This window comes from Protopterus annectens, chromosome 2.part1 (genome assembly GCF_019279795.1).
Source record: "Protopterus annectens isolate FY-2018-M chromosome 2.part1, PAN1.0, whole genome shotgun sequence".
Lineage (NCBI taxonomy): Eukaryota > Metazoa > Chordata > Ceratodontiformes > Protopteridae > Protopterus > Protopterus annectens.
The window spans coordinates 1,375,931,277-1,375,958,807 of NC_056729.1; the positions used below are offsets into that span (position 1 = coordinate 1,375,931,277).

The 27,531-nt window shown below is 40.7% G+C and overlaps 1 protein-coding gene across 1 annotated transcript in view; it reads right to left on the bottom strand.

Moving 5' to 3' along the window:
• Positions 1-27,531, bottom strand: part of FAM166C (family with sequence similarity 166 member C) — a 253,443-nt gene that overhangs the window by 16,836 nt on the left and 209,076 nt on the right. The window contains exons 2-3 of the mRNA XM_044063399.1: positions 9,393-9,666; positions 2,564-2,673 (exon numbers count right to left, since the gene is read on the bottom strand). Coding sequence (XP_043919334.1) covers positions 2,564-2,673; positions 9,393-9,666 — 384 coding nt within the window. The remainder of the gene's footprint in view (positions 1-2,563; positions 2,674-9,392; positions 9,667-27,531) is intronic.

Below are 27,531 nucleotides of genomic sequence, written 5' to 3' on the forward strand. Positions count from 1 at the left end.
AATAGAACTTGCTGGAGAGACAGGTTCATAACCCAGAGGCTCCCTTCGCTCTGGAATAGAATTCCAGTTCATGTGAGGCAGAGCACCTCACTGAATCTCTTCAAGAAGAATTTTGATAGGTGGATGGGGGATCATAGGTTTGTCCCAGGGATTACTCCCGTGTCACTATTAGACAGAGGCACAGTAAACTAAACCTTAAAAAGGGCACAGTATACTCAAATTAAGGGGTGGCGTAAGCCATACAGAATCGGGCTAGGCTTATAATTGCCCCAGGGCAGATAGCCTAGTATGAACCTATGAACCTATGAACCTATGACTGATCAAATATGCAAAGCCATGGAATGAATTGTCATGGAAATGATCAACAAAGACATAGGCAACCTTCAAACACAGGAATCAATTCAGTCTGGCTTTTTCAAGGGAAGGTCATGCCTACTAAACCTGGTGGACTTCTTCAAGAAGGTCACCAAGGCAATGGAAAAAGGGAAAATTGTGAACACTACCTACCTGGACTTCACTAAGGCATTTTATGTAATACCCCACTCTGTTACAGTTGACAAAGTCACCAAACTGGGCATTAACCCATAGGTAACTCTATGGATTGCCAATTAGCTCAGAGGCAGGACCCAGGAAGTCAGGATTGGTAATACCATTTCCAGTAAGAGACCTGTCATCAGTCAGGTATCTCAGGTTTCTGTGCTGGGGCCATTCTTATTTGGCATGTACTTCTCAGACATAAAGGCTAATGTCAAGGGTCTCTAGCTGACCAGGTTCACAGATGAGTGCAAATTGGGAGCTATCACAGATTCCAGGTATGACACAAAGATCTCATAAGAGGGTCTAACACAGACAAATGACTGGTGCCAAAGTCACAGACTAAACTCATTGCCAAAAAATGCATCATAGTGCCTTTTGGGAAAACCAACACCTAGACTAATTAGCCATCAATAGGACACCCCTAACAGTTGACCCAGTAGTCAGATATTTGGGAACATATGCTGACAGTAATCTGTTCTTTGAGCAACATGTGGCCAAAGACATGTACTGACCAGACATATGCAACAGCTGGATTGCCCACAAAGGTTCCTTACCAGAAGACAACAGGGTGTAAACACATTGTCCTATACAGATCACCTTAAACCCTATCTCTATACTCCTACAGGTTATTGAAAAGTGATCTATGCATGACATACAAGGCATTCTCAGATCCAGCTCTGATGGACCTTTTGCATATCTACAAAATGAACAGCATCAGAACCACTGGATCCAATGAGGATTTGGAAGGTAGAAGTCCCCTCAGAATACATTTATTTTTCATATCAGATAAGGTTTGAGAATTAAAGCCTGCAGAAATGTCACATTCAACATCCAAGTATTTCAGACCCAAACAGTTCACACTTTCCCTCTGGGCATCAGAGTTTGGAACCTTGTGCCCACAGGAAACACATTTTTTAAAGCCAGAAGGCTTATCTGACATTTTTTTATACAGAAAAGAAAAATAGCAATACAATAAGAAAAGTAAGGTGGGAGGTTAGCATAGCGGTTAAAGTGTCCACCTTACAGGTACAAGGTGCAGGGTTTGAATCTTATATGGGGTAATTGGCTGGGTTTGGAATGCCCCACAAGGATAGCTAGCCTAGTACTAATTTATGAACTTATGGTGGGAAGTTGGCATGATGGTTAAGGTGTTTACCTTACAAACACAAGGTGCAGGCTTTGATTCTCACATGGGCTAATTAGCTAGGCTTAAAATGGTGCATAAGGACAGTTAGTCTAGTACCAATCTATGAACCTATGAAGTATAATTAGAAAATATAAACAGGATTTTTATTTATTTATTTATTTTTTGTAAAGGTAATGAAAAGACTACCAACAGTGGTATGTTAAGGTACTAAAGTTAGTACAAGAATTGGAAAGAAAAGATTACCAACAATGGTAATACAGGGTACTCAAGGAGTACAAGAAAAAGGCCATGAGAGAAAAGGAAGAATGTAACAGCAAAAAGTGTACAAGGGAGATATAGATATTGAAGAAAAAGTATATAAATAAAACTAAACTCACTTAATGCAAAAAACAATGACTATATAAATCTTAACACTTGAGAGCTCACAATCCATGTCTGTTCACAATAGCAGCAAGCAAGATCTAGGGTATGTTAGATACATGGGGCATTATGCACAAAGGGAGGAGTTCAAGAGTCCAAGAACCCTACAATCTGGAAGAGGTGACTGAGTCAGATATGAGCATCGGATCCGAACCCAGCAGTTGAGGAATGAATGAAAATGACAATATCAGATCAATATAAATGATTAAAGGAGACAACTACTATTCTAAATATGAAAAGTGGTTTTCATGGTTATATTTATGACTTTATGTCATCAACACTGAACTAATTAATTTACTGCATATTGATGTAGTATTTAAAGTGCAGCTATAATATACAGAATTTTTTCTTATGATAAGAAACTCTGTATATTATGTTTTCTTTTGTGACTAAAACTCATAAAATGGGCACTAAGGGCCATCTAAAGTAATTGCTATCCCTTACAAGTACAACACTTACCTGATATGCTGCAGATTTCTGGGATTTTGACATTCAGGAAGTACAAAGTAGTTCACTCCTTGTCCAGTGCCAGTCTTATCCTTATAGTGTTCTCTTTGTTGCTGTGCTATCTGCAGTGTAGAGGAAAATAACTGTATTATTCATTTAAAAATGCAAAGACACTTAATTGAGAAGATGACTTTGATTTTTAACGTTTTGGTATAGCATCTAGAAGTGTGAAATAAACTGTGTAGGTATGCATTTTCTATCTGGTAATGCCCAACCATTTATATATCTTTAAAATACTTCCCATTCATGACAAAGTACAGTTACATGTGGTACTCACCAAAACTCTCCAAAAGAAGAGCTAGCTGAAGTGTGGTTACAGTAACAGCATGTGGGTTACAAATCATCTATCATCATATCCTGGCAATTTATGTTTACTTTGCAGTAATGAAATACAGCCCTGGCGTCTCTGACCAGCTGCTCTATAATGCCTGCTAAACCCACCATACCCCTACAATTAAGAATGTCTGATTCAGAAGTAAGGCTTCATACCACAGTCTTAAATATTTCCACAGGAAAACAGAAACAGCATTTAGGTTAATCAGTTAAATACTAGGCATGCAGTCCAGAAAACTATTGAGGTAGCCTAATCCAGTTTCCCCAGAGACTGTCTGGTTAAATGATTTGCTCAAAGATGAGGAATCAACCATTGGGCTACAGCAATCATAGCATGTCTATGTTAAATCATTGATCGCTTAAAAAAGCGAACGATGAATTATTGAACCCATGTAAGTGAAAGGTTACAATCTTGAACGCTTAGAACAGCGATTTTTTTCCAAGGGGAAAAAAATTGCTGTTCCACAAAAAATAAATAAATAAATAAATAAATAAAACATTACATAAAGCGAGGGGGGCTTCACCCCCCACAGCCCCTGATGTGGGGGGCTGCCCCCCCACTTAAATATACCAACTCCAAGATCGTACTACAGTCAAGAAAATGGCAAAGTAACGAAAGTGGCCAAGCGATTTCTTTCCCAGGGAAAGAATTCACTTATATGCCATTTCGCTATTTTGCCTTTTCGTGCTTTCAAGTTTGATCTGGATGCATTTGAAAGAATGTGTCTTCGATCATTTAATAGGAACCCATCATAGACGTAATCCTCTCTGCTAACTACTAGACTGTGTTTTTTCTTCTTGCAACTGCACATTTATTGAAAGGTGGGGATAAGTATGATATTCACCATTTGTCATTGTTAAGTGGAAAGGAGACTAGATCCCTTACTATTCTTGCTTTTATGCAATGCCTTTCTTACTGCAGTACTGCTTGAAAACATAAATGTCAATATGTACCTCCCCTTTGTAGGTAATGCCACACCCAATCTTCTGCATCTCCCAAAATATTGAGATGCAGAAAAAAGAAGACTGGTGTTTTTCTAGAACTGGAACCCATTTCTGTGTCTAAGTTGTAATCAGAGTAACTGTTATAACCGGGAGTCTGAGCAGGGGAAGCCCTTGATGTTATACTATGAGCATCAGAATTTTGCCATTTTAGTTGGTTCTGCAGATTACTGATTTGACTGTACTTCAGCCTTTTTGCAGACAAGGACTATTTTTCTTGGTTTCATTGTTGTTTTCATGCTGGATTCTGCTCTTTCATCAACCACATATTTCCAGTTTTTATTTTTATTTTTTTTTTATCCACAGGAAGCTTCTTCCACTTTTCAACAATAGTATGCAGACATTGCATATGTCACATACAGATGCTTTGTGCAAGCCAGAGGAACTTTGGAAATCTACTTTACAGCACTTGCTGTAAGTAATCGAGAACTGGAAGATTCATCCTATCGTAGCCATCTAACTCTCTATAAATCTTTGATATGTGGAAACCAAACATTCTGAACAACTAAACATCACACAGTAGGTCCACATATAGGATGTCATAAAAGTTTAATTTATGCCACATCCCAACATCAACTGGTGTATATAGATAATCTATCTCTCTCTTTTTCACTAAAGATTCGTAATACTATCTTGCTCATTGATGCCAGGTTGTAGTGATGCATCTATCCAGACGGTTTCATCTAAAGGTGCCACTGAAGGTAAAAAATTTCAAAATACAGTCAGTATGCAATATGTAACTCTTGTTAGCTCCTTCAGGTAACATGATAATCTAACATAGCTGCAGTGGCCAGGCAAAGCTAAATGTGATCATTTATTTATTTATTTGTAGTTTGTTTGCCAGGATGGTCCATTGGGCCACAAGGCGTCCATTTTCAATGGAGTCCTGGGGAGAAAAGCTCCAGAAAAGTATAAATTACAGATTACGCATAGGAATACCAGTTACAGATTTCAAACATAAGATATACAAAGTACACATATTAAGTAAGCCTGACAAAGTAAAAAAGATCATATTAGTTATTTGTACAATGCCAAATTTTTTTTACAGGTTTTGTAATTATTGTAGTTTGAACTACTAACTAGTGATTTCCACATATTTAAAGGTAAACTAAGTCATACAAGTTTAAACAAGGATCATAAAGGTTTCAGCCAGCATTCAACACAGCCATCCCTGCATATATATGTGTGTGTGTGTGTGTGTGTGTGTGTGTGTGTGTGTGTGTGTGTGTGTGTGTGTGTGTGTGTGTGTGTGTGTGTGTGTGTGTGTGTGTGTTGGCAAGGAGTGACATTTTCTACCTAACAAGCTCCTCCAACATACTGTTATAGTATTTGAAAACAGTTTAAACAGGGATGAATGCAATCTTCATATAAGCTTCTTCAGCCCAGTATAACACGAAGAATAACACCACAGATCAACACAGCAATTTAGAATGGAAGTGAATTATGGCATGTGGAGGAAAACAGCCTACTAAGGAAGAAGCACTTTGATCAACTGCTCTGGTGGATGACTCACACAAAAGTACTACAATGTGTTAGTAACCCTGTCCTCATAGCTGCTGGATGACTATAATACCAAGCCATTTATCCACAAGCTGGATAATAGTTCAGCTGGCATCCATCAAACTAGTATCATAGCAAGCTGACCTCTGGCTTTTGAAACATCAGCATATCTGTAGTTTCTTTTATAGATGTGGACCACTTACAGTGGTCCCCATATTTTGAGTCAGGGTAGAAAGTGACTCATGCTTTCCAAATGTAAAAGATGTAAGTATTTACTAAACTTGGTGGCTACCTTCAATCCTTAATTTACATCACAACTCACACAGACTCACACACTCATATGCATATATAGTCTTTCGCTGAGATTGTTTAGGGAATGCTGAATAAACCTCCTAGGCTGCAGACAAAAAAACTAGCTCACACAGCAACACACCATCTTAGCCTTGTATATCCATAGCCAGTGCACATGTCTCTAAGAGTCATAGGGGCATAGAGTCCAAGCCGTTAATGTCCTTTGAGACTTCAATTACCCGCTGTAATGTTTTAGTAATAGGGGACTCTATTGTAGATATACGAACACCATTCTTATAAGGTTGGATAAGAATAGAACAAAAGCTGTCTTTATAGATTCAGGATCTGGGATGTAGCAAAGGCTCTTAAATCCCAACATCCCAACAAATATGATTAAGAACTGATAATGAGTCATGTGGGGTGAATGACCTTATCCCTAACAGAAGGATATGCAGAAAGATATGACTGAGCTTACTATGTACATGTTTGAGACAGGAACATCATTAGTCTTGAGTGGTATTCCGCCACCACCCAGAAAGATGCTGAGATTCAGAGACAAAGTAACTGGCTTTAATAATTTGTTATGCAGCTGATTTCATTCTAGGGGAATTCAGTGTGTCAGCTTGGGATGAGATGGCTGAAATCGTTTGTGCTCTCCCAGGGGTAGTTTAATCGTCTTTTGCCAAGGTTTTCACATTTTGGCTAAAGCCTTTGCTGCTCTAATAATGTTTTTTTAGGAACAGTCCATCTGCTGGATAGTCTAACTTAGCAAATTCCAGTTTGGATCATATTAAACTGGCTCTACCCAGCACAGGTTGTCAACAAAAAAAAAAAAGAAATGGCTGAACTTGTGGCTCTCCTGCAGCTTGTAAACACTCATATCTATAGTTACAGAGACATAGTTTCAAAGCAATGAAAACACTCCCTCTGTTCATTGGGTTTTAGTGGCTATCAAGCTTTCAGATCTTCTGGTAATTGTGAGGGATTATCAGTACTTGTCAAGGCTATCATCACCTCATGCCAAATTCATCAGAACACAAAATGTGACCTCCTAGAGGTCTAAATCACCCAAAACATGATGACCTACCAGTTTATAACTAGATATAGAACTCCCTTTATATCCCCCTCTGAGCATGACAGCTATCTTAACACCTTAGCTGAAATCTTTATTTAACCCATCCCCTTTCTATGTGAGGACTTCAACTATCCATTAATAAATTGGCTGACCTACACCAGACCTATACTGCCAATGGCTGGCATGCCCATTTCTTCCTAGACATTACAAATGCTAACTTCCTTGTACAAAGAGTTAACCATCGTAATAGAGGTGCCAGTATCTTTGATCTTATTCTCACATGAATGGCCACTTCTCACACAGCTACATATGCATCATCTTTCCTTGTTAAAAGCTATTTTCTTTTAAAACTGGTGGTACTTCCTCTGCAAATACCTCTATACTTAGAAACTTTTCAAGAACAAACCTTCTTTCTTTACTTGATGAACTAAATAAATTTTGCTGTAATCCACCTTCAGTGGATTCCATTGCTAAAGCTGCTGCCTTTGCCTCTGACTTCTATTCCCAGTTAAATAGTTGTATTAATAAGGCAGTCCATATCCATACCAAATTTAAAAACAAATCCCCATTGCAGAATATCCATATAAAAATAAATTAATGAGAAACAAATTATTCAATGATTAGAAGAAGTCTTATTCTTCCTATATTAAAACCACATTTAAGTAAACCAGTAAAGAACTTAGGGGAACTATTAAGATGCTCAATGCTGAATATGAACTTAAAATAACTACTAAAACCAAATATACTACAAATCTTTCTTTAACCATGCCAGGAAGTTAATTCTCATTCAACAATGTTTGGAGCTACTCCACATTAATATTACCTATTCTGTCCAAAAAGCGATAAATAATATCTTAGATGAAAACTTTACTACAAATTTTATATCATCTACAGTTATAGCTATTCAACAGATTTCTCATTACCATTCACTTCCTTTAATAACTATGGAACAAGTTGTCTGGTCCTTCTGAAAAGCTAAGTGCACCTTATCCATGAACCCTAATAACATACCAGTTTACCAGATTATCAGTACCAAATATGGCCTATCTGAACTCCTACTTAATCTCTTTAATCTAAGCCTCTCTATTGGTTACATTCTTGAAACAAGGGAAGTGAGAGGGTACATAACTTAAGACTGGAATAAAACTTTCTGAATCCTCAGATAAGACAATTAATTCAATATTGCAGGATTGCATTCTAAGGATTAGGCCTGTTTTTTTTATCCAGGGTTTAAAATTTACCTAAACCTGTACTCTGTATATGCTATCCTCAACAACATGCTTTGAATATCCTTATTTCATTTAACCCAGTTATCTGCTCATGGGTGCAGACATATATATTTCAGGTGTTATACTTAAAATTTCTCTTCAAGGTAATTTCTCATTTCCAGTCATGCCTTGGGTGGTCACAATTTCTCTAGTGAGACCTCTTCTTTGGTATAATTCACTTGTTATTGTGCAATTAAGTAATTACACTTAACATAGGCCTCTGTTCTTAACCAATACTGTTTCAAATCTTCATTAATTGTTTTGTGTGTTACATTTGTACCTGTTGCATACTGTAATGAAATGTTTGATAAAGCTGTCTGGCAAAAAAAAAATGAATTTTACTGTGTTTTAGTCTATCTGTTTTATATGTGTTTTTATATTTTCAACATGCTAGTCATTTAATATTACATCATTTTTATATGTAGTTATTTAATACATTGAATTGTATATATTGTAAATTATATTGTTTTATCACTGGTCTTGGCATATCATGTGATTTGTCTTCAAGTTTTATATTATGGATACATGATTTGATCTGAATAATCCAGTCTGAATATATGGAGAAGTTGTGAGAAAAAAAGGAGAGGAATACTTACTTGATCTGTTTTGTGTTTTAAATAACACACCATCATTTTGGATGGTCTGGGTGTACTTGTTTCCTTTATGGAGAGCTTGAAAAAGACAGAGAAAGGCCCTTAAGCTCATCTAGTCAGTCAGTAGAGTAATATGAGTCCCTTTCACACATATACCTTCAACCACGACTGTACCAGTCCCTGCATTCCGCAGCCTTTAATTCCTGAATAGTAACCATACCTTTCATCCAAACTGTTTCATATCTTCATTTTTAGCTTCATGCTTATCTGTGTAAAACTCCCTCACAAACATATCCATCTTTTGTTTTATTTATGATAATTCGAGTTTCCCAGCTCCTGGCATCTGTGAGGTAGAGGAGAACGAACAAGAAAGCTGTATCAAAAAAGTGAACTTCCTCAGTAATATTTTAAACTGTTTGATTCTTACCTTTCCAATGCCACTTAAGAGTTTCAGCCATTTTCAACATATTCGTTTTGGATACGCATACTTGTTAGTAATCCAAAAATTATCATTCTATTATCAATGAAGATGAAGTTAGCATATGCTAAATATATAAATAATATAAATCGCTAACATGCTAACAACCAAGCAATGCTTAAATATAAACACTACAGGATTTCTATGTAATTATTATAAAACTGTAGAGGCAAAGTACAGGGGCATAGTGTATCATTACAATGCAAAAAATTGCTAAATAATTTAAGTACAGTATTCTCACCTTATTGAATTGCTGTAGTTCCATTGTTCTCTTGTAATCTGCATTGTACCTAGACCAAGAGGGACTATAAAGCCATTTATCCCTATTCCGTGACCTGTTTGCTATAACCAGCTCAGGATCATTTGAGTAGAAGGTGGGAAATTGCCCTCCACTATTGTAAGGGGTTTGACTAGTAGTCATGGCTGCAGAGCGGAAATCTTGAAAATGTTTGAAAGTGGTATTCCCATAGGTATCTCCATAAGAAAACATTGCTGTGGGCACATGACCATGATACCTGCCAATAAAAAGAAAAAAGAAGTTATGTCTTACCATAATGTTCCATCTGTGTTGTTCATCTTCTTTCATTCATCACTGATGGGGTTGGTTCCGAGCCCTTGGAACCGAGTTGGCCTATTACCAAGCTTGCGCCAGCCAAAAAAACTCTCGAGCTAAGTCTCTACCCAGAATGCCCTTCTCCCTGTTACTTCAGATTGAGTTTGCTAAGAAAGGAAGTAAAGTCAAGGCCACTTCTATGCAAGTGCCCTAGTGCACCACTCAGACCCAAAGCACCCCCCAGTAGCCTTTGGAGGGGGAGGAGGGTGGGAAGTAATGAATGAAAGAAGACAAACAACACAGATGGAATGATATGGTAAGGCATAACTTCTTTATCTGATATTGTTAATCTTCTTTCCATTCATCACTGATGGGACAGAATCCCAAGCTACCTTGAGGTAAATGGGCAGCCCTTATGGAAGAACATTCCTGAGTACCATTGAGCTGAAGGCAGCTCTCCCCCTGGAGACCAGGTCCAATTTGTAATGATTGATAAAGGTATGAGGCTTTGCCCAAGTAGCTGATGCACAGATGTCATCCGTGGATGCCCTGGAATGGAATGCTATAGAAGTCGTCATAGATCTAGTGGAGTGGGCTTTAACATTTGGCATGGATTCATTATGGAGGAAATACATGACACGTATGCAGTCCCTTAACCATTTTGATAATGTGACCTTTGAAACAGAGATAAAAAGCTGTTCAGATTTACGGATAGGTTTGGTCCTGTCTAGGTAAAACCTTAATTGTCTATATATATATATATATATATATATATATATATATATATATATATGGGTCTACTACTAATTACCGACACGACGATTCCCCGACGGAAAACTCCCCGACGCCAGATGACCGACATCACACAAACCCGACAACGCAAAACACCGAACACCATTACACCAAACACCATTACACCGACACACGGAACGTAAACAACACGCGACACTACATAGCATACACACTAGCCCTGACCCAAACCCTAACCCTAAGGTCCGACACTATCGCACACTTCACCTACCTGCACCCTAACCCTAACTCACTTAACCCACCCCTAGCCCAAGCTCCGACACTAACGCACACTTCACCTACCTGCACCCTAACCCTAACTCACTTAACCCACCCCTAGCCCAAGCTCCGACACTAACGCACACTTCACCTACCTGCACCCTAACCCTAACTCACTTAACCCACCCCTAGCCCAAGCTCCGACACTAACGCACACTTCACCTACCTGCACCCTAACCCTAACTCACTTAACCCACCCCTAGCCCAAGCTCCGACACTAACGCACACATCACCTACCTGCACCCTAACCCTAACTCACTTAACCCGTCCCTAAACTACAGTCCCTCACTAGCACACACTTACCTTACCCGAACCATACCTCCGACACGAACACACACTCACCTTTTCCACAGCCTAACCCGACATCCCACAATCTCGAGCACTTACCTGACCACTCCTAACTCCGTCACCATCGCACACTTACTGCGTCGCGATCGCACATTCCCTTGTCGGTCTTTCTGCTGTCGGCAAATCACCCTGTCGGTACACTTACCTGTCGGTCATCTGGCGTCGGTGAGTTTTCCATCGGGGAATCGTCGTTTCGGGCATTAGTAGTAGACCCATATATATATATATATATATATATATATATATATATATCTAAGTTGTGAAGGCAATACTCTCCTCTATTGGCAAAATTCAGAAAGAATACACGTAGATCAATAGACTGGTTAATAGAGAATTCAGAAACCACTTCGATAAGAAAGGATGGGTTCGTTCAAAGTGACACTCTGTCTTTGTGAAAAAACAGGTAGGGCTTCTTGATACACAACTTTAGGTCACACTTAGCCGCAGGCTCAAAGGGCTTTTGAGTTAAAGACTGGAAGACTAAAGTGAGGTTCCATAGTGCTATGGGCTGTCTAAAAGTAGGCCTGAGATGAAAGGATCCTTTAAGGAAAGCCTTGCAAAGGCATAACAAAATAAGAGGGGTACCATCTTTACCATTGTGGAAGTTGGAAATTGCCACTAGATGTACATGAACTGTAGAGGCAGAAGGCCTGTTATCAAAAAACTTAGCCAAATATTGAAGTACTGCAGCAACTGAAGCCAAATACGGATCTAGCATGTTCATAGGTTCATAAGTTCATAGGCTAATACTAGGCTAACTGCCCTTGCGAGCTATTTTAAGCCTAGCCAGTTATCCCCTGTGAGAATCAAACGCTGTACCTTGTGTTTGTAAGGCAAACACCTTAACCATTAGGCCACCAACCCAACATAGGTTCATAGGTTAGTACTAGGCTAACTGCCCTTGTGAGTCATTTTAAGCCTAGCCAATTACCCCTTGTGAGACTCAAATCCTGCACCGTGCGTTTGTAAGGCAAACACCTTAACCAGTAGGCCACCCTTGGAACTGTTATCCTTAGACCAAATGGAAAACCTTTTCCATTTATCCTGATATAGTCTTCTGGTGGATGGTTTGTGAGAGGCCAGAATGATGTCTCGAACAGGTGAGGAAAGGTTAGCCTGCCTGGTGATGACTAGTGGAAGTGGATAACCAAACTGTCAGCTTGCGAGTGGACAGGTTCGGATGACTCAGCCCTTGTGGGAGAGTGATCAGATCTGGTAGAGGGTCCAGAATCCATGCTGGGAATACTAGGTGATGCAGAAGAAAGAGGAATCAAACTTGTCGAGGTCAGAATGGGGCTATGTGGATCATCTTGCATCTCAACTGAAGAGCTTTCTTTAGAAACTGTGGTATCAGAGGAATGGGAGGATAGGCGTAGAGAAGTCCCGTGGGCCAATCGTGGATCAGAGCATCCCTTGGTGACTCCCCCTGTGGGGGAAGTAGGGTAAAGGAGCTGCTGCACTTTGTGTTTGATGGGGAGGTGAAAAGATCACAGCAAGGCTGGCCCCAGTGGCTGAAGATTCCAGATGCCACCTTGGGGTTGAAGGACCACTGGTGGGGCATGAGGATGCATCTGCTCAGTTTGTCTGCAATCATGTTGGAGCTCCCTGGGATATGCTTTGCTATCAGAAAGCGGTTGGAAGCTATCGCCCACGCCCACTGCCAGATTCTCATGGCTTCTGAACAAAGGGGAAGGACTTGGTTTCTCCTTGCTTGTTGATGTACCAGACCACTGACATATTGTCTGATTGGAATGCAATTGTCCCAGAGGGGAGATCTGCATGGAATGCCTGCAATGCTACCAGCACGGCCCTCAGTTCTAGGACATTGATATGCAGGTAGGCCTCCAAGGTGGGCCATGTGTCTTGAATAGACTGAAAATGGACCCCCCACCCGATCAGAGAAGCATCTATGGTCACAATGGCTGTGGGCTGGGAGGGTTGAAAAGGTCGGCTCCAAAGATCTTCGTCTGGCCTCATCTACCAAAGCAGGTCCTGCTTGCAAGAGTTGGTTATTTGAATCTTGTAATCCAGGGGATGACAGTTTGGGAACTATTGACACAGAAGGAGCCATGGTAAAATTCACATATATAGCTTTGCTAGAGGCACTATTGGAACTGACACAGCCATAGAACCCAGAGCCTGGAGAACTTGTCTTGCAGGGGCTAATGTTTGAGAAAGAATCACTTGGATTTGAAGCCTTAATCGGTGGAGTCTGTGAAGAGGGAGTGATACCAGACAGGACTGAGTATTGAACACTGCTCCAATGAACTCTATTTGTTGTGTAGGGAAAAGATTTGATTTCTCCCAATGTATCATAATTCACAACAATTTTGCCAGAGATAGAGTATGTCATAGGGCAGATACCAGAAGATGCTTGGTGAGGGCAGTAAGGAACCAGTCATCTAGGTATGGAAAAACCCGGAATCTTTTTAGTCTAAAGTAAGCTGCTACCACTGCCATGCATTTTGTGAACACTCTGGGGGATCTAGAGAGACTGTAGGGAGAATGGCAGGGCATGGAATTGGTAATGACTGGCTCCTAGCCAGAAGCGAAGCAGACTCCAGGAGTATTTGTCCATCTTGATGTGGTAATACACATCCTGGAGATCTATACAGCATATCCAATTGCCTTTTCTTAAAAAGGGAAGGATGGACTGAACTGTGACCATCCAGAATTTGGTTTGAGTGACAGACTTGTTTAAGCTGCTGAGATCCAAAATGAGTCTCCAGTCCCCTGTCTTTTTTGACACCAAAAAGAATCTCGAGTAAAATTCGGATCCATGCTGGTCTGGTGGAACTGGTTGGATGACTCTTTTTTTGAGACAGCTTTATAATCTCTAAAGGGGTTGCTTCCCTTTGACTGGGTGGGATGTCAGGAAGTTTTCTTGGAAAATTTGGTTGACAAGAAAGGGGAATGGTGTAACCTCTGGTGATAATCTTCGGCACCCAAGGATCGGTGGTGATAGAGTGCCAGACAGCTTGGCACAGAGCGAAATGACTCCCAACTGCTTCCACAGGTAAGCAATCAGGCCACCCCTCAGGAGCGCTGATAAGGCTGTGCAGAGAAAGAGTCCCTGGAGCCTTGGTTGCGAGGACCCCCTCTGCCTCTATAGGGGCATCTTCCAGAATTGTTACCCCCTCTGCCTCTGGGAGTGTCATCACCATGTGTGGCATGGAAAGGACCCTGAGATTTCTTATGCCACATTTTCCAACTCCTCTTATTCCTGGAGAAGGTACATTGATGGTTGGAAAATCGTAGGCCTAAAGCAGACAGGGTTTTTCCATCTTGCTTGCACCTGACTAGTGTGCCCTTTACTTTGGAGCTAAAGAGGGATGAAGCTTCAATGGGAGCATTCAGAAAGGAAGACTTGAAGGGATCCATGAGGTCACAGATGCACATCCAGGCATGAAGTCTCATAACAATGCCTGATCCCACTGCTCTAGCCGCTCCTTCGGTCGTGTGCGAGAGCAACCTCATGGAAGAGTTGGATATTGATTCCAGGGTTGCTAGCTGCAAGGCCACTTTGTGCCTGACCTCATCAGACAACTGTCCTGCGAGTGTCCCAGTGAGTTTGGATATCAAGTCCCTCTGGATCCTCATAAAATGTTCCAAATAATACAGCGACTGTATAACAAAGGTCCCTGATGCAAAAGCATGCTTCCCAAGTCTGTCCACTGCCTGAGACTCCCTGTTGTGTGGGTGAACAGTGGGACTTTCCTCAACCAAGTCCTTTTTTGTGGCCACCACCACCACCATAGCATCAACTGGTAACCCTTTGTCCAGTGCGGATTCTCAGCAGGAGGGGACAGAATTTCGTCTGGTGTCCAGGGATCATCTCAATGGAATCAGGGTTCTTCCATGCATGCTGCACGATGAGCTGGACAAGTTTGTCGGCAGGCGGGGTCACCCAAGAGATAGATGGCCCTGCACGAAAAGCCTGCAGGAACACAGACTCCTCAGATGAAGGGTTGGAGGGCTTCCAGTCACCTCTCTGTTTTAACATTTCCAGGATGTCTCCAAAAGAGACATCATCAGGAGGTGACCGTGGGGACACTTCACCATCATCGTAATCCATGTCTTCCATTAAGGACTCCTCAGGCGAGTCCACATGCTTCCTCTTGCACATCTTCATTCGAGGGTCTCCTCAGTGGGGGTCTCTAAGGAGGACTCGGAAGAGTGAGTACCCTGAACAGGGGTGCCCTGCGGCTACCCTGGCTGGTGTCCTGGGGGGTGTGTGACAGCTGCAGCTCAGGGGGTGAAAACTGGGATTCCGACATCACAGGAGTGCTACCAGAAGGAAGAGCCGTCTCCATCACGCAGAAGGCAGGCCTGCCCAAAGAGGGATGGGAGCCCAGAACAGAGAAAGACAACCTCAGGACCGGGGTTACACCTTGCTCCGATGGACGCACCTCCATGGGTGGAGCCTCAAGCAAGATCAGCGCAGACGTGCCCATCGGTGCCAAGGAGGGAATCAAGGAGTAAGTCGGCACCGTACCCCAGGCCGATGCGCCCATCCTCCAATCCCCAGATTGAGGAAGGACTGGTTCAGTGGGAACCGAAGACCAAAGGGACAAACTTGGAGCTGGAGTGAGGTACACTGCAGGTGCCTAGGTGGTGGGTTCCAAGAAGGATGTCAGAACAGAAGGATTCAGAACCAAGATGGTCGAAGGAGGAGTGTAAGATAGAGTCCGTGGATAAGGCAACCCAAGACCAGCAGGTGGATGGGTTTTTGAAAGTGATGGGATCCTCCTGGCTACCAATAGCTCGTCCAAAAGATGCACCATGTCATGTTCTGAAAGGCTCTTGGTGGATCTAGTGGATACTCTAGATGGGGAGTCAGGACGTTCAAGAAATGGGCTTTATGCTTGGCCCAGAAACGGGTCTACTGAGGGAGAGTATTGCGTCCTTGGTGCAATGTCTGCTAGCACTGAAGTCTCTAGTTTTGAGACTGGAAGCAAAGGGGTCAGATTCAGTGAGGTCAGTACAATGCTCGGTGCCAAACTGGCACTCAGAGCCGAAACGGTCGGTTCCAACATGGAAATCGAAGTTAAATTTAAAAAGTGTGCCCTGAACCATAGTAGCTACAGGTGCTGAAGTCGAAATAGGCATAGTAAGATCTATGATTGGTGCCTGAGGCAGGCTCTGTGCCAATACAGGCATTGGTATCAAAGGTCTTGAGACAGTCAGAGCTGAGGAAGGTAGAACCGAAAAGGCAGATTTATGCTCCGATGATAACTTGGTGACTTTAGATTTCCCAGGTTTGCTTGGATCATCCAATGATGAAAAGGAACAGAATGGGATCACTTTTAGTTCTTAGAAGGAGGGGTTGAGACCCCCATCACAGAAATGGCCTCTGAGAACGGAGACTTAAATAACCCCTTCAGAATGAGTTTATTTTTGCGCTCATTAAGAGCGCATTGGCTAAAACTTTGACAAATATCACATGGAGGTTGCACCAAAAGCTGGGCCACTCCCTAACAGTATACACAATCATCATGCAAGTCACTGTTAGGTAACTTGCCCTTACAAGAAGTACAATGCTTAAAGCCAGAGGTACCCTTCTTATCTGCAATTTTAATAGAAAGGACACCACAACTAACTGTATAATCCAACAATAATGAAGTCAATCAGTTCAAAAAACACAAGAAATCACAAGAAAAAATACCAATATCACAACACACTGTACATGTGAAGAAAGGGAAACACCTGAATAGAGATAAAAGGCTAACAGGTTAGGCAAGAGAAAGCAATACCGGCTAAGGTATTTAAGAAATACCACAAGGGTAAGGGAAAAGGCCATACCAACAATGGTACTTAAGTTTATCAATGGTAACAATGGGCAGAGTGGAGAATATACAGTTAGATTGAAGAAGAGACACTAGAAATACTTATGGTTTAGTAAAATATGAAGATATCCAAAATCTTTTACACAAATATCAAAAACGATTTTACTTAGCTGAGACCTCGGCTGAAATGTGGCTTTACGGCTATGCGGCAAACGAGATCTGAGGTAACAGAGAGAAGGGCATTCTGGGTAGAGACTTAGCTCGAGAGTTTTTTTGGCTGGTGCAAGCTTGGTAATAGGCCAACTCAGTTCTAAGGGCTGAATGAAAAGAAGATTAACAACATCAGATACAATATTTCTTTCAACGTATTTGCATAGCAGTATCTATGTTTATGAGCCATATATTTTATTGATGATTATGAGACTGTAAATGATTTTATCTGAACTGACAATCCATTCTGAAGATCTGAAGAAGTTATGACAAAAAAAGAAGGCAAGCAGGCTGAGGTTATATGAACTCTATACCTGGGATTTTCTAAGCAGCTCAAATCACTTGGATATATTTGCTTAAACTACTGTATGATAAAAAGTATGTACTCACCATAATGTTTCACTTGTGCTGTTCATTTTCATTCTTCCCCAACTGTTGTGTTCATATCCAACCCTTGGAACTGACTCAGCCACTTTTTCCAGCTGTTGGAATATTGAAACTCTTGAGCTCCTCCCTTACCATAATGCCCTAGTCACCTAACATACCTCACATCTTGTTTGTTGCCCCTTAAGCCTGTAAGCATTATGTATTGATGGGACAATAGCATCTGTAACTCAAAAAAGAGCATTGGTTCCTTCCGCATCTTTCAATCCTTCCAAAAGCCAAATACAGAGGGGGTGTGCAGGGAGGGAAGTTAAGGAAGAATGAAAATGGACAACACAGATGGAATGTTATGGTGAGTGCATAACTTTATCTGACATTGTCATTTTCATTCATTCTTCAACTGTTGGAAGAGAGTCCTCAGATACCTATATCCCAGGAGGACTCTGCATAAGGATATTCCTGAGCACTGATGACCCAAAGGCTGGTCTTCCCCTAGAGACCAAATCCAATTTGTAATGAGCAATAAAGATATGAGGATTAGCCCAAGTTGTGGTTGCACAAATATCATCCAATGAAGATCTATGTAAAAAGGCTGAAGAAGTTGCCATAGACTTGGTGAAATGAGCTTTTGGTGGCCTTGATAAAGACAAACCCATTTTTTGTAAACAAAGGTAATACAGTCAGTTAGCCATTTAGCTAAAGTCATTTTAGAAACTGAATTGCCTAATTTTGATTCCAAAAAGGAAACAAATAACTGTTATGACTTCCTCAAATGTTTGCTTCTATGTAGATAAAACCGTAATTATCTGTGAACATCCAAAAGGTGTAACATACTGTATAATCTACTTTATTAGAGAAATTTGGAAAGAAAACTGGAAGGCTGATAACATGATTAATGCTGGATTCTGACACCACCTTAGGAAGAAAGGAGGCCTTGGTTCATAAGGATACCCTATCCTTATGAAAAATCAAATAAGGAGGCTTGGAAAACAGGGTCTGTAGTTCTGAAACTCTTCTACTTGAGGTAAAGGCCATTAAAAAGACATGTTTTCAGGTTAAAAATTTTAGTTCACACTTAGCTGATGGTTCAAATGGAAACTGTGTCAATGATTGTAAAACAAAATTTAAATCCCACAGAGGAATGGAGTCTTGGAATCTTTGGAAGAAGCTAAAGATTAATTATTTACTCCTATATGAAAATTGGAAATGGCAGATAATTGTACTTTAATAGTAGAAGAGGTAGCACCTCCATTGAAAATTGCAGCTAAAAATTCCAGAACTTTAGGAACCAGTGCTGAAAACGGATCAATGTCTTCTTACTGCAAACAAAAAACAAATATTTTCCATTTACTTCTGTAAAGTTTACTAGTGAAAGCTTTGTGGGAGGATAAAAGAATGTTGTAGACAGGGGGAAGAGAGCCTGGGAAGTCTAAAAATTAATGAAAGTGAAGAAACCATGTAGTCAACTTTAGGCTGGAATGGCTGAATGTATAATTTCTACTGGGGTGAGACAGAAGGTCTGGAATTGGATCCAGAATCTATGGTGGGTGAAGTAGATGAGGCCAATAAAGGAAAAACAAATCTGATGTGGCCAATAAGGGGCAATGACAATAACTGTGCTCTTCAATCAAGATGTTTTCTGAAGAAATTTGGGGATTAGAGGTAAAAGGGGATAGGCGTAAAGAAGACCAAGAGGCCAATCGTGAAGCAGAGTGTCCCTTGGTGACTCTCCCAGCAGAAGATCAGGGGTTCAGAGCAAAGAACGTGCTGCACTTGTTGTTGAGAGGAGATGCAAAGAGATTGTAGCATGGTTGTCCCCATCAGAGGAAAATCCTTTCCACAACCTTCATATTGAGGGACCACTTGTGAGGTATTAGAATGGACCTGCTTAACTTGTCTGCAATCATGTTGGATTTCCCTGTTTGTTGCTATCAGAAACCGATCGGATAAGATCACCATTGCCACACTAACATAGCTTATCAACAGAGGGGCTAAGATTTTGTTCTCCCTTGTTTGCTGATGTACCAGACCACTGACATATTGTGTTCCTGAATCATGACAGCCCTAAAGGGGAGTGTGTCTTGGAAGGCCTGTAATGCAAGGAGGACAGTTCTCATTTCTAGAACATTGATATGTGTATTGCTCTTTTCAGGGGGCCATGTGCCCCCCACCCGATCTGGGAAGCATTGGTGGTCACCATGGCCTTGGACTGAGGGAGAAAAAAAGGATGACCTTCTATTACCTGATGGGAATATATCCACCATAGAAGATAATTCTTGCAAGTGCATGTTATCCTGATCTGGCTGGATAAATGTTGGTGAAGAATCGACCATTGACTCACTAGGTTCCACTGAAGGATTCTCATGTGGTACCTTGTTAATGGTACCAAAATGACTGCAGCAGACATTGACCCCCATGCTTGAAGGATCAGTTGAGCTGAAACAGAACTTTGAATGATCATTTTGACTTGGAATTAGATGGTCTGAAACCTTGATAGAGGGAGAGAGGCTGTCATAGATATCATATTGAACAAGGTTCCGATGAACTCTAATATTTGAGTTGGTTCAAGCTGAGAATTCTTGTGATTGACTGTAATTCCCAAGTGAGAGCAAAACTGGTGTACATAGTCTCATGCTTTGATCAGATGATGCCTATTTGGATTGGTTAACAGTAGTCATCCAAATATGGAAAAACCCAGAATCACTATAGTCTCAAGTGAGCTGCTACTACTGCCACACACTATGTGAACACCCTGGGGCTATGTTGAGATGAAAATGCAGAACTCTGAATTGGTAATGACTGGGTACCAGCCAGAGGAGTAGATATCTCCTGGATTGTCTGTTCAATTTGATATGATAGTTTACATCCTCAAGATCTGTTGAGCACATCCAGTCGTCCTTGTGCAGAATAGACAGAATGGACTGAACCATGACCATCTGGAACTCGGTGTAGTGAAGTGTATTGTTTAGATTGCTGAGATCCAAGATTGGTCTCCAGTCCTGTTTTCATTCATACTAAAAAGAATCTTGTATGAGTTCCAGACTCTCTCTGTTCTGGGGGGAATTCTTGGATGACTCTTTTTTCTAGAACCTTGTTTATTTCTAGTGTTCCTGCTTCCTTCTGATTGGGTGGAACATCAGGGATTTTGTTTACTATCAAAGGGGGTGGTAGGGAAGGGTATATATTACAAGACCGAACGTTCACAACTGCGAACACCTAAACAGCGATACATAAACGGTGAACTCCTAAAATAGTGAAGGATGTAAACATCGAAATCTGGAATGCCAAACTTATTTCTGTGGCCAGCAGGGTGATCGTGGGGAAGAGGAAATATATTCTTTTCCCCACTGTAGTGTGATCTCGGCATTGATATATTTAAGTTGGGGTGGTATGGGGGGGGGTGCAGGGGGGCTTGCCCCCCCCTGCAAAAGTGTGTTTAATGAAGTTTGTTTTTGTAGGTTTTGTTTACCTCTATGGTGCTGTTGTTGTTGGAAATGCGTTCGGCATTCCGGATTTCGATGTTTACGTCCTTCACTATTTTAGGAGTTCAGCATTTATGTGTCGCTGTTTAGGTGTTAGCGGTTGTGAACATTCGGTCTTATAATATACACCCATAGGGAAAAGAGTATTATATAACCTCTGGAAATAATCCTGTGCACCCATGAATCTTTTGTAATCTCTAGGTAGGCTCTCTGGTCCGGGGATAAACAACCCCCAACTGCTTCCAGAGATGGACAGTTGGGCCTTCTTTCAGGTGCACTGGTTTGATCTGCCAGAGAAGGTATCTCTAGATCCCTGGTTCTATAGAATGCTTCTGTTGTGTGGCTGGCGTCTTAAATTAGAATTCTCCCCTCTGGATCCTGGGGGAATGATCTCCATGTGAATCGTAAAAGGGACCCCGGAACTTTCTGAACCACATTTTCCATCCGCCTCATTGATTCCTAGAAAGGGTCATCTGATGGGTCAAAAACATATGCTAACAGCAGATTGGGTTTTACCTTCCTGCTCACACCTGGAGAGTGTGTGTCTTTACTTTGGGGCCAAATAAATAACTTCTATTAAAGGGAGCATTGACAAAGGAAGCTTGAAAGGCTATGCAAAATCACACAAGTGCATTCAAGCATGCCTTCTGATTGAAATACTTGAACCCACTGTCCATAAATTACTTTTAGCTGTGTCAGAGATAAGTCTCATGGATGAGTTTGAAATGGATTGGAGGGTAGCCAACTGCAAGGCAATAATGTTCTCTGCCTCAGAACAAATGGTCCCGGTGAGGGATTTGGTAAGATCCTTAATCAAATTCCTCTGGAGTCTTGTGTTGTGTGCCAAACAACTCAGTGACAGAAGGTCAAAGGTCGCTGAAGTGTAGACATGCTTCCTAAATCTGTCCAGTGCCCTAGACTCCCTGTTAGGGGTGGCAGACAGAGGATATCTGTTCTGTTAGTTATTTTTGTCTGTCTACTGCTACAACTATGGCATCAACTGGTACTGCTTTACTCCAGAGCTCTCAGTCCTTTGGTGGTGTCAGGATCCTATCTGGTGTCTTGGGGATTTGACCCAATGGTATTAAGTTCCTTCCATGCTGATTGAGAGACCATATGAATGAGTTCAGAGGAGTCGCTCAGGAGGTACATGGGCCAGCTCAAAAAGCCTCCAGGAATACCAGCACCTCTTGGGAAGGGTTGTCGGTAGACAAACCACCCCTTTGCTTCAGAAGTTCTAGAATGTCTCCAAATGAAACATCATCAGGTGGTGATCTTGGGGACCCTTCCCAGTCATCAAAATTGGTATCCTCTGTGACAGACTCTTGTGGAGAGTCTAAGTGCCTCTTCTTGCACTTCTTCTTCCTGGGAACTTGTTCAGTGGGATGCTGTAGAGAAGTATCAGAGGAAGTTAATATACCCTGCTGTGTATCCTGGTGACAACTGGAAAGGTTGTCCCCATGGCACAGAAAGATGAGGCTCTAGATGCAGAGATGAATGGGGCTGGGAAGTTGGAGCCAAGGAGGGGGGGACTTCCAGACTCTAGAAACACTGAAGACTGTCTCCACCACCTTGAAAGCAGAATGCCTCTTTGAGAAAGAAACTGATGGTTCTGAGAAGACACGCTTCTAGACCATCAGCTCCCTTCACCCCAAAGGCAGGCTACTTGAGGAATGAGTCAGAGTCAAGCTATCTAGCGCTATAACTCCAAGGGGCAAAGATGGCTCCGACAGCTTTGGAGTTGACTCCAGCACCCTGGATCTGGGGCTGAAGCTATGGCTCCAAGAATCAGCTGGCTCCAAAGTGCAAGGTGTTGGTCTACTCAGAAATGCCACCAGAGTCAAAAGTATCAGGATCTTCGGATCTGATGTGGATGACTCCGGAATCTTTTACTCCAATTGCTCTGAAGCCAAAGGTCAGATTGGAGAAGGAGCCAGTATTGGTGGGGTAGTACTAACAAAGATCTCCAGACCAGAAGAACCCCCATTTGAATTTGCAATGAGAGGAAATTCCTCATCGTCCTGGCTTTGTTCAGACTTCTGGAGGAATGAGTGGAAGATGCTGTCGACGGTGGTCTTAAATGATGATGTCTAGGAGACTTATCCAAGAAAGGAGAAGGGAGACCAGAGGAGACTGGATCCAGGACCAATGGTGGAGATTGGATCCAAGGTGACTTTTCAGGCTTAGACTTTGGATCTGAAGTAGTTGGATCTGAAGTTTTAGAAACTTTGCAAGGAGGTTCATAACCCAGAGCAGAAGAAGAGGTCATATCTGGGGAATGCTTCTTTGCATCTTTTTTTTATCTACCTTCTTGGGGGGTGGAGCACCAGGTGATACTGATGACAACAATAAACACATTTAGAGTGAGCATCAGACAGTGGAATTTTTTGGCTGCAGGCCTTACATTTTTTAAAACTTGAAGGCTCCTCAGACATTTTCTATTAAGTACAATACTAAGACAGCAAGAAAAATATAGAGAGAGCTTTATTTTTTAAAGGGATAAGGAAAAGAAGATTACCAATGATGGTAAGCAAAAAAGGTACAAGAAAGGGAAATATCAACAATGGTAGTAAGAGTTACAGCAGTAAAGGGTAAGAAAAAAAAAAGAGAGGAAAATGCTTTAATGAATTAGATTTATAAAGTAGATCTAAGAAAAAATGTTAGAAAAAAATTCACACACAACCTATTCGATAAACCTGAGAATTTGCAGTGACTGCGTCCGTACACCAAGACAACAAATGGGATCTGAGGTATGTTAGATGACTAGGGTATTATAGGTAAGGGAGGAGCTCAAGAGTTTCAGTGTTCTTTGAGCTGGAAAAAGTGTCCGAGTTGAATCTGAGGGTGGGATCCAAACCCAGCAGTTGAGGATTGAATGAAAATGATAACATCAGCTGTGTAGTTACCACCACTGCCTGTGCCAACATCAGAGCTGCCAGAATGATAAACTATAGGCACTTTGTTTGTGGGGACATAGTAGGGCTGTCCTAAATAACTCCTAATTCTTCACATAGGAAAAAAATAGGACTGATAGCAGTTCCAAATGCACCACTTTATTAGCTCAAAGAAAAATGTCAATACACTCAGAATAAGCACTTTTGTTCTACACCTAAGACTTCAAAAGATCGAATTAAAAGTTCATGTAACAATAAAGTCCAACCTTTTATAAACAAGTTTAAGGAATTTTTCCTTTCAATGAGTTTTAAAATCATTAGTAGATACTTTTGATAAACAGAAGGAAATATTAAAAGCAAGTGTACATGTCTTTGAATTATCATCTAACTCTTCCAAAGGACTACATCTGTCAAAAGAGGGATCTAACCAATAAGCAAGTGACAAATAAAAGAAATACTTGAATCAAGGAGATATATAATGCATAATTATTAAGCCACATTGTGAACTCTGATTTAAGTAGTCAAGCCTTCATAGGAATTGTGAGGAACTGAACCAACTGATCATTGGTCGGTAGGTATCCAGTCCCTGCTCAAATTAAAAAAAAAAGCAGAAGGCTGTCTAGTGAGAAATGGACTTGAGTATATTAGATAAAGTTTGCTCTTCTTGTTCCTTCTATCATCTGTTTAGACATCTGTTAAACTGTATATAGTCAAAGGGAACTTTGGTCAGTGCTACCTAGTTAAGGGGTGAAGGGAGAAGAAGCATGCTCCAAAGTGAGACACCAAATTATCCACTGTTGTGGCCTTGGAGGTATTTCCCAGCAAGTAAAATATGCTTGCTGATAGGTGGGGAAAGCTCTTCTGCTAGTGGTGAGTTTGTGTTCATGACCATTTACTGAGGAAGGCAGGTTCTTAATAATAATAAAAGTTAAATATGGAAAGCTAATCAGTACGAGACCTCAGTATCATTACAGCTTCTTGTCCTTCATACACCAACCACTGTGGTTCAGTGAAGCACTCTTATACCAAATGGACACAGATATTTTATCAGATGTGAGGCTAGTGGTGAGAAATTGCCCTGTCACTAATGAATAAGATAAGCAGCCAATATACACAACATTTTAAGCAGAGATTTTCATATTCACGCTTGGGGCTCAGAGATGGATATAAGGTCAGGTAAGGAGGTCTAAAGCTAAGAAAGCACACCAGGAAAACTGATTGTCAGATGCCATGTTTTGATCTATTTTGGTCCGATCTAAGAATGTTTGCTCTATATTGGGCATCCTGCTTTGCATTTTGAGAGTTTGTGAAATAAATTTAAGCTGGCATATCCTGAATCTTCAATGAATTTCCTGAGAGGAGCTGATGTGGCCCAAGTAAGCAAGACTATTGATCAATTTGGGACTGTTCTGGGTAGTTCTTCTTTACCCTATATCCTAAGATCAAGTGGTCCTAACCATTTTTAAACATGCTTACTTACATCTGATGGGCCACTGCATGAATAAAGAAATAGATTATGTGAACATCACCATAGCCTGCTGGAATGTTTTGTGAAGACCTTAACTCATTCACTCCAATGGAGCTCAGAAAGTTTTCACTGTAACTTCCAATGGGCGGAGCCTAAGCTTTTTGGCAGAATCAAATTATGTCCTCACATTTCAAACAAATGGTCATATCTCTGGAACCATAGGGGTTATGAAAGATGTATAAATGGCAAACTCTTCAGCACAAACTACTTTTATATCGGTAGTATTCTTTACGTTTTAGGTCTTAAATCAAATTTTATGAGTCACAGTAAACATAATAGCTATTACATTTGTAATATTTTGTAAACAACTTACAATATCTCAGCAACCACTCAAGTTATACACATATTGTCAGCAGCATTTTATTCACATAGCTGAGAGCTTTCATATAAGGCTAAAGATTTATGTTGGTGTTACTTGGCTGTTGAGATATTTAGAAAAATGTGAAAATTATATCTATATAAATTAATATCATAAAAACAGTTAATATCTGTTAACATACACTAGACAGAGGTCAAATAATGCAGTTGAGTCTGCCATTGTGTAAGCTTTAAGATGAAATACATGAAAACCTTGTGCATAGCACGGTTTTGGAATTATTGATGCAAATATGAACAAGCAATATTTGACGCTTAGAGACGTCAGTAGGTGTTAACTGCAGATGTACCTGGAAGCGTCACTCAGATGCAATGAGTTAACCCAGCTAAAGTATATTTCTTAGTTGACTTGAGGGTAGCCTTCAGAAGTATAAAGGGAAAACAGTGGAAAGGTATAATTCAGCAATAGTGGAGAAATAATATTCAAAAATAACTGGGCAGTTATGAAAAAGATAGAAATGGAGGCTATCAGTAAAGGACCAAATTAGACACAGAACCAAGGAATACTATCATCTATTTGCAACGAAAGGGTATGTGTAAATTCCAGCTAACAATAACTATGAATTCAAAATAAATAGCACAACCATCACTGAACATAATGACAAATAACTTGAAATCTATTTAATGAATATCAGTCTATGCCTGGGGTTATAAACTTAACACAGAATTCATCATCGAGTAATCATCTAAAGTACAAAATAAGCTAAGTTGGAAAAAATGTTTATTTACTTGTGTCATCTTGCATTCAAAATCTGCTAAGACATATTTCATGGCTCCCCCTGCCAATTTGTGTCTATTACAATAGTGTAAATTTGAAAGTAATGGTTGGGGGTAGGAGTAAGCCATAGAGGTGATGAAAATTTAAAATGAGTGTCTTAAGCACAGAAAAACAACAACAGAAAACAGCATAATACTGTAGTAGGTCAATAGTATAGCACAAAATAACACAAAGATCAATACAATGCTGCAGTAGATCTTACAGTGTCATCAAAACATAAAAATAGTATAATGCTGCATTATATCACTAGGATGACATAAAAATCACACAAAAATGATGTAATAGATCAATATTGTTTGCTTTAGTTTACTGATGCACAACTGCCTGACTCTGACTATGCTGACAATACTGTCCCACCCACCCTACATGAGGGCCACAAAATTAATTGACCAGAAGCAAATTAATAGAATTTTTGAAGAAGATTAAACTGACTGTGCCTCAATGCTGACTGTCTTCTAACACAACCTAATCTCAAAATATACTACTTCCAAAGTCACACCATCTTAGAGTAATTGGAATCACTGTGTTGCCTTTTAACCAAGGTGGTATAATCAAGGTAGCATTTAGAGCTTGGGGGTGTGGGGGCAGATACTGCAAATCAGTGGATGAAAGGAATTGCAAGGCGGTACAGAGGGGTAAATTACCCCTACAAAAATCCTTTCCATCTCAATGACCATTTTTTTAGACATGCAACAACAGTGCACTAGGCAGCAATGAGATGGCCTGCAGTAAGCTTGATTCAGCAAGTTGTACATCATATACCACTCAACTGTTAGGATTTACACACAGTGCTATTTAGCCTTGCTCCTCCTAGATTTATGATGTTCCTCATAAATCAGACCTATTTATGGGAACATACTTTACTAAACACATAAACTAAACCTATACAAAGATTCAATACCACTAACTGTATAAGGACTAGTATATAAAGAGCTGCTATTGTGAAAAACAAGACAGTGCTCCTTTTTCTGACC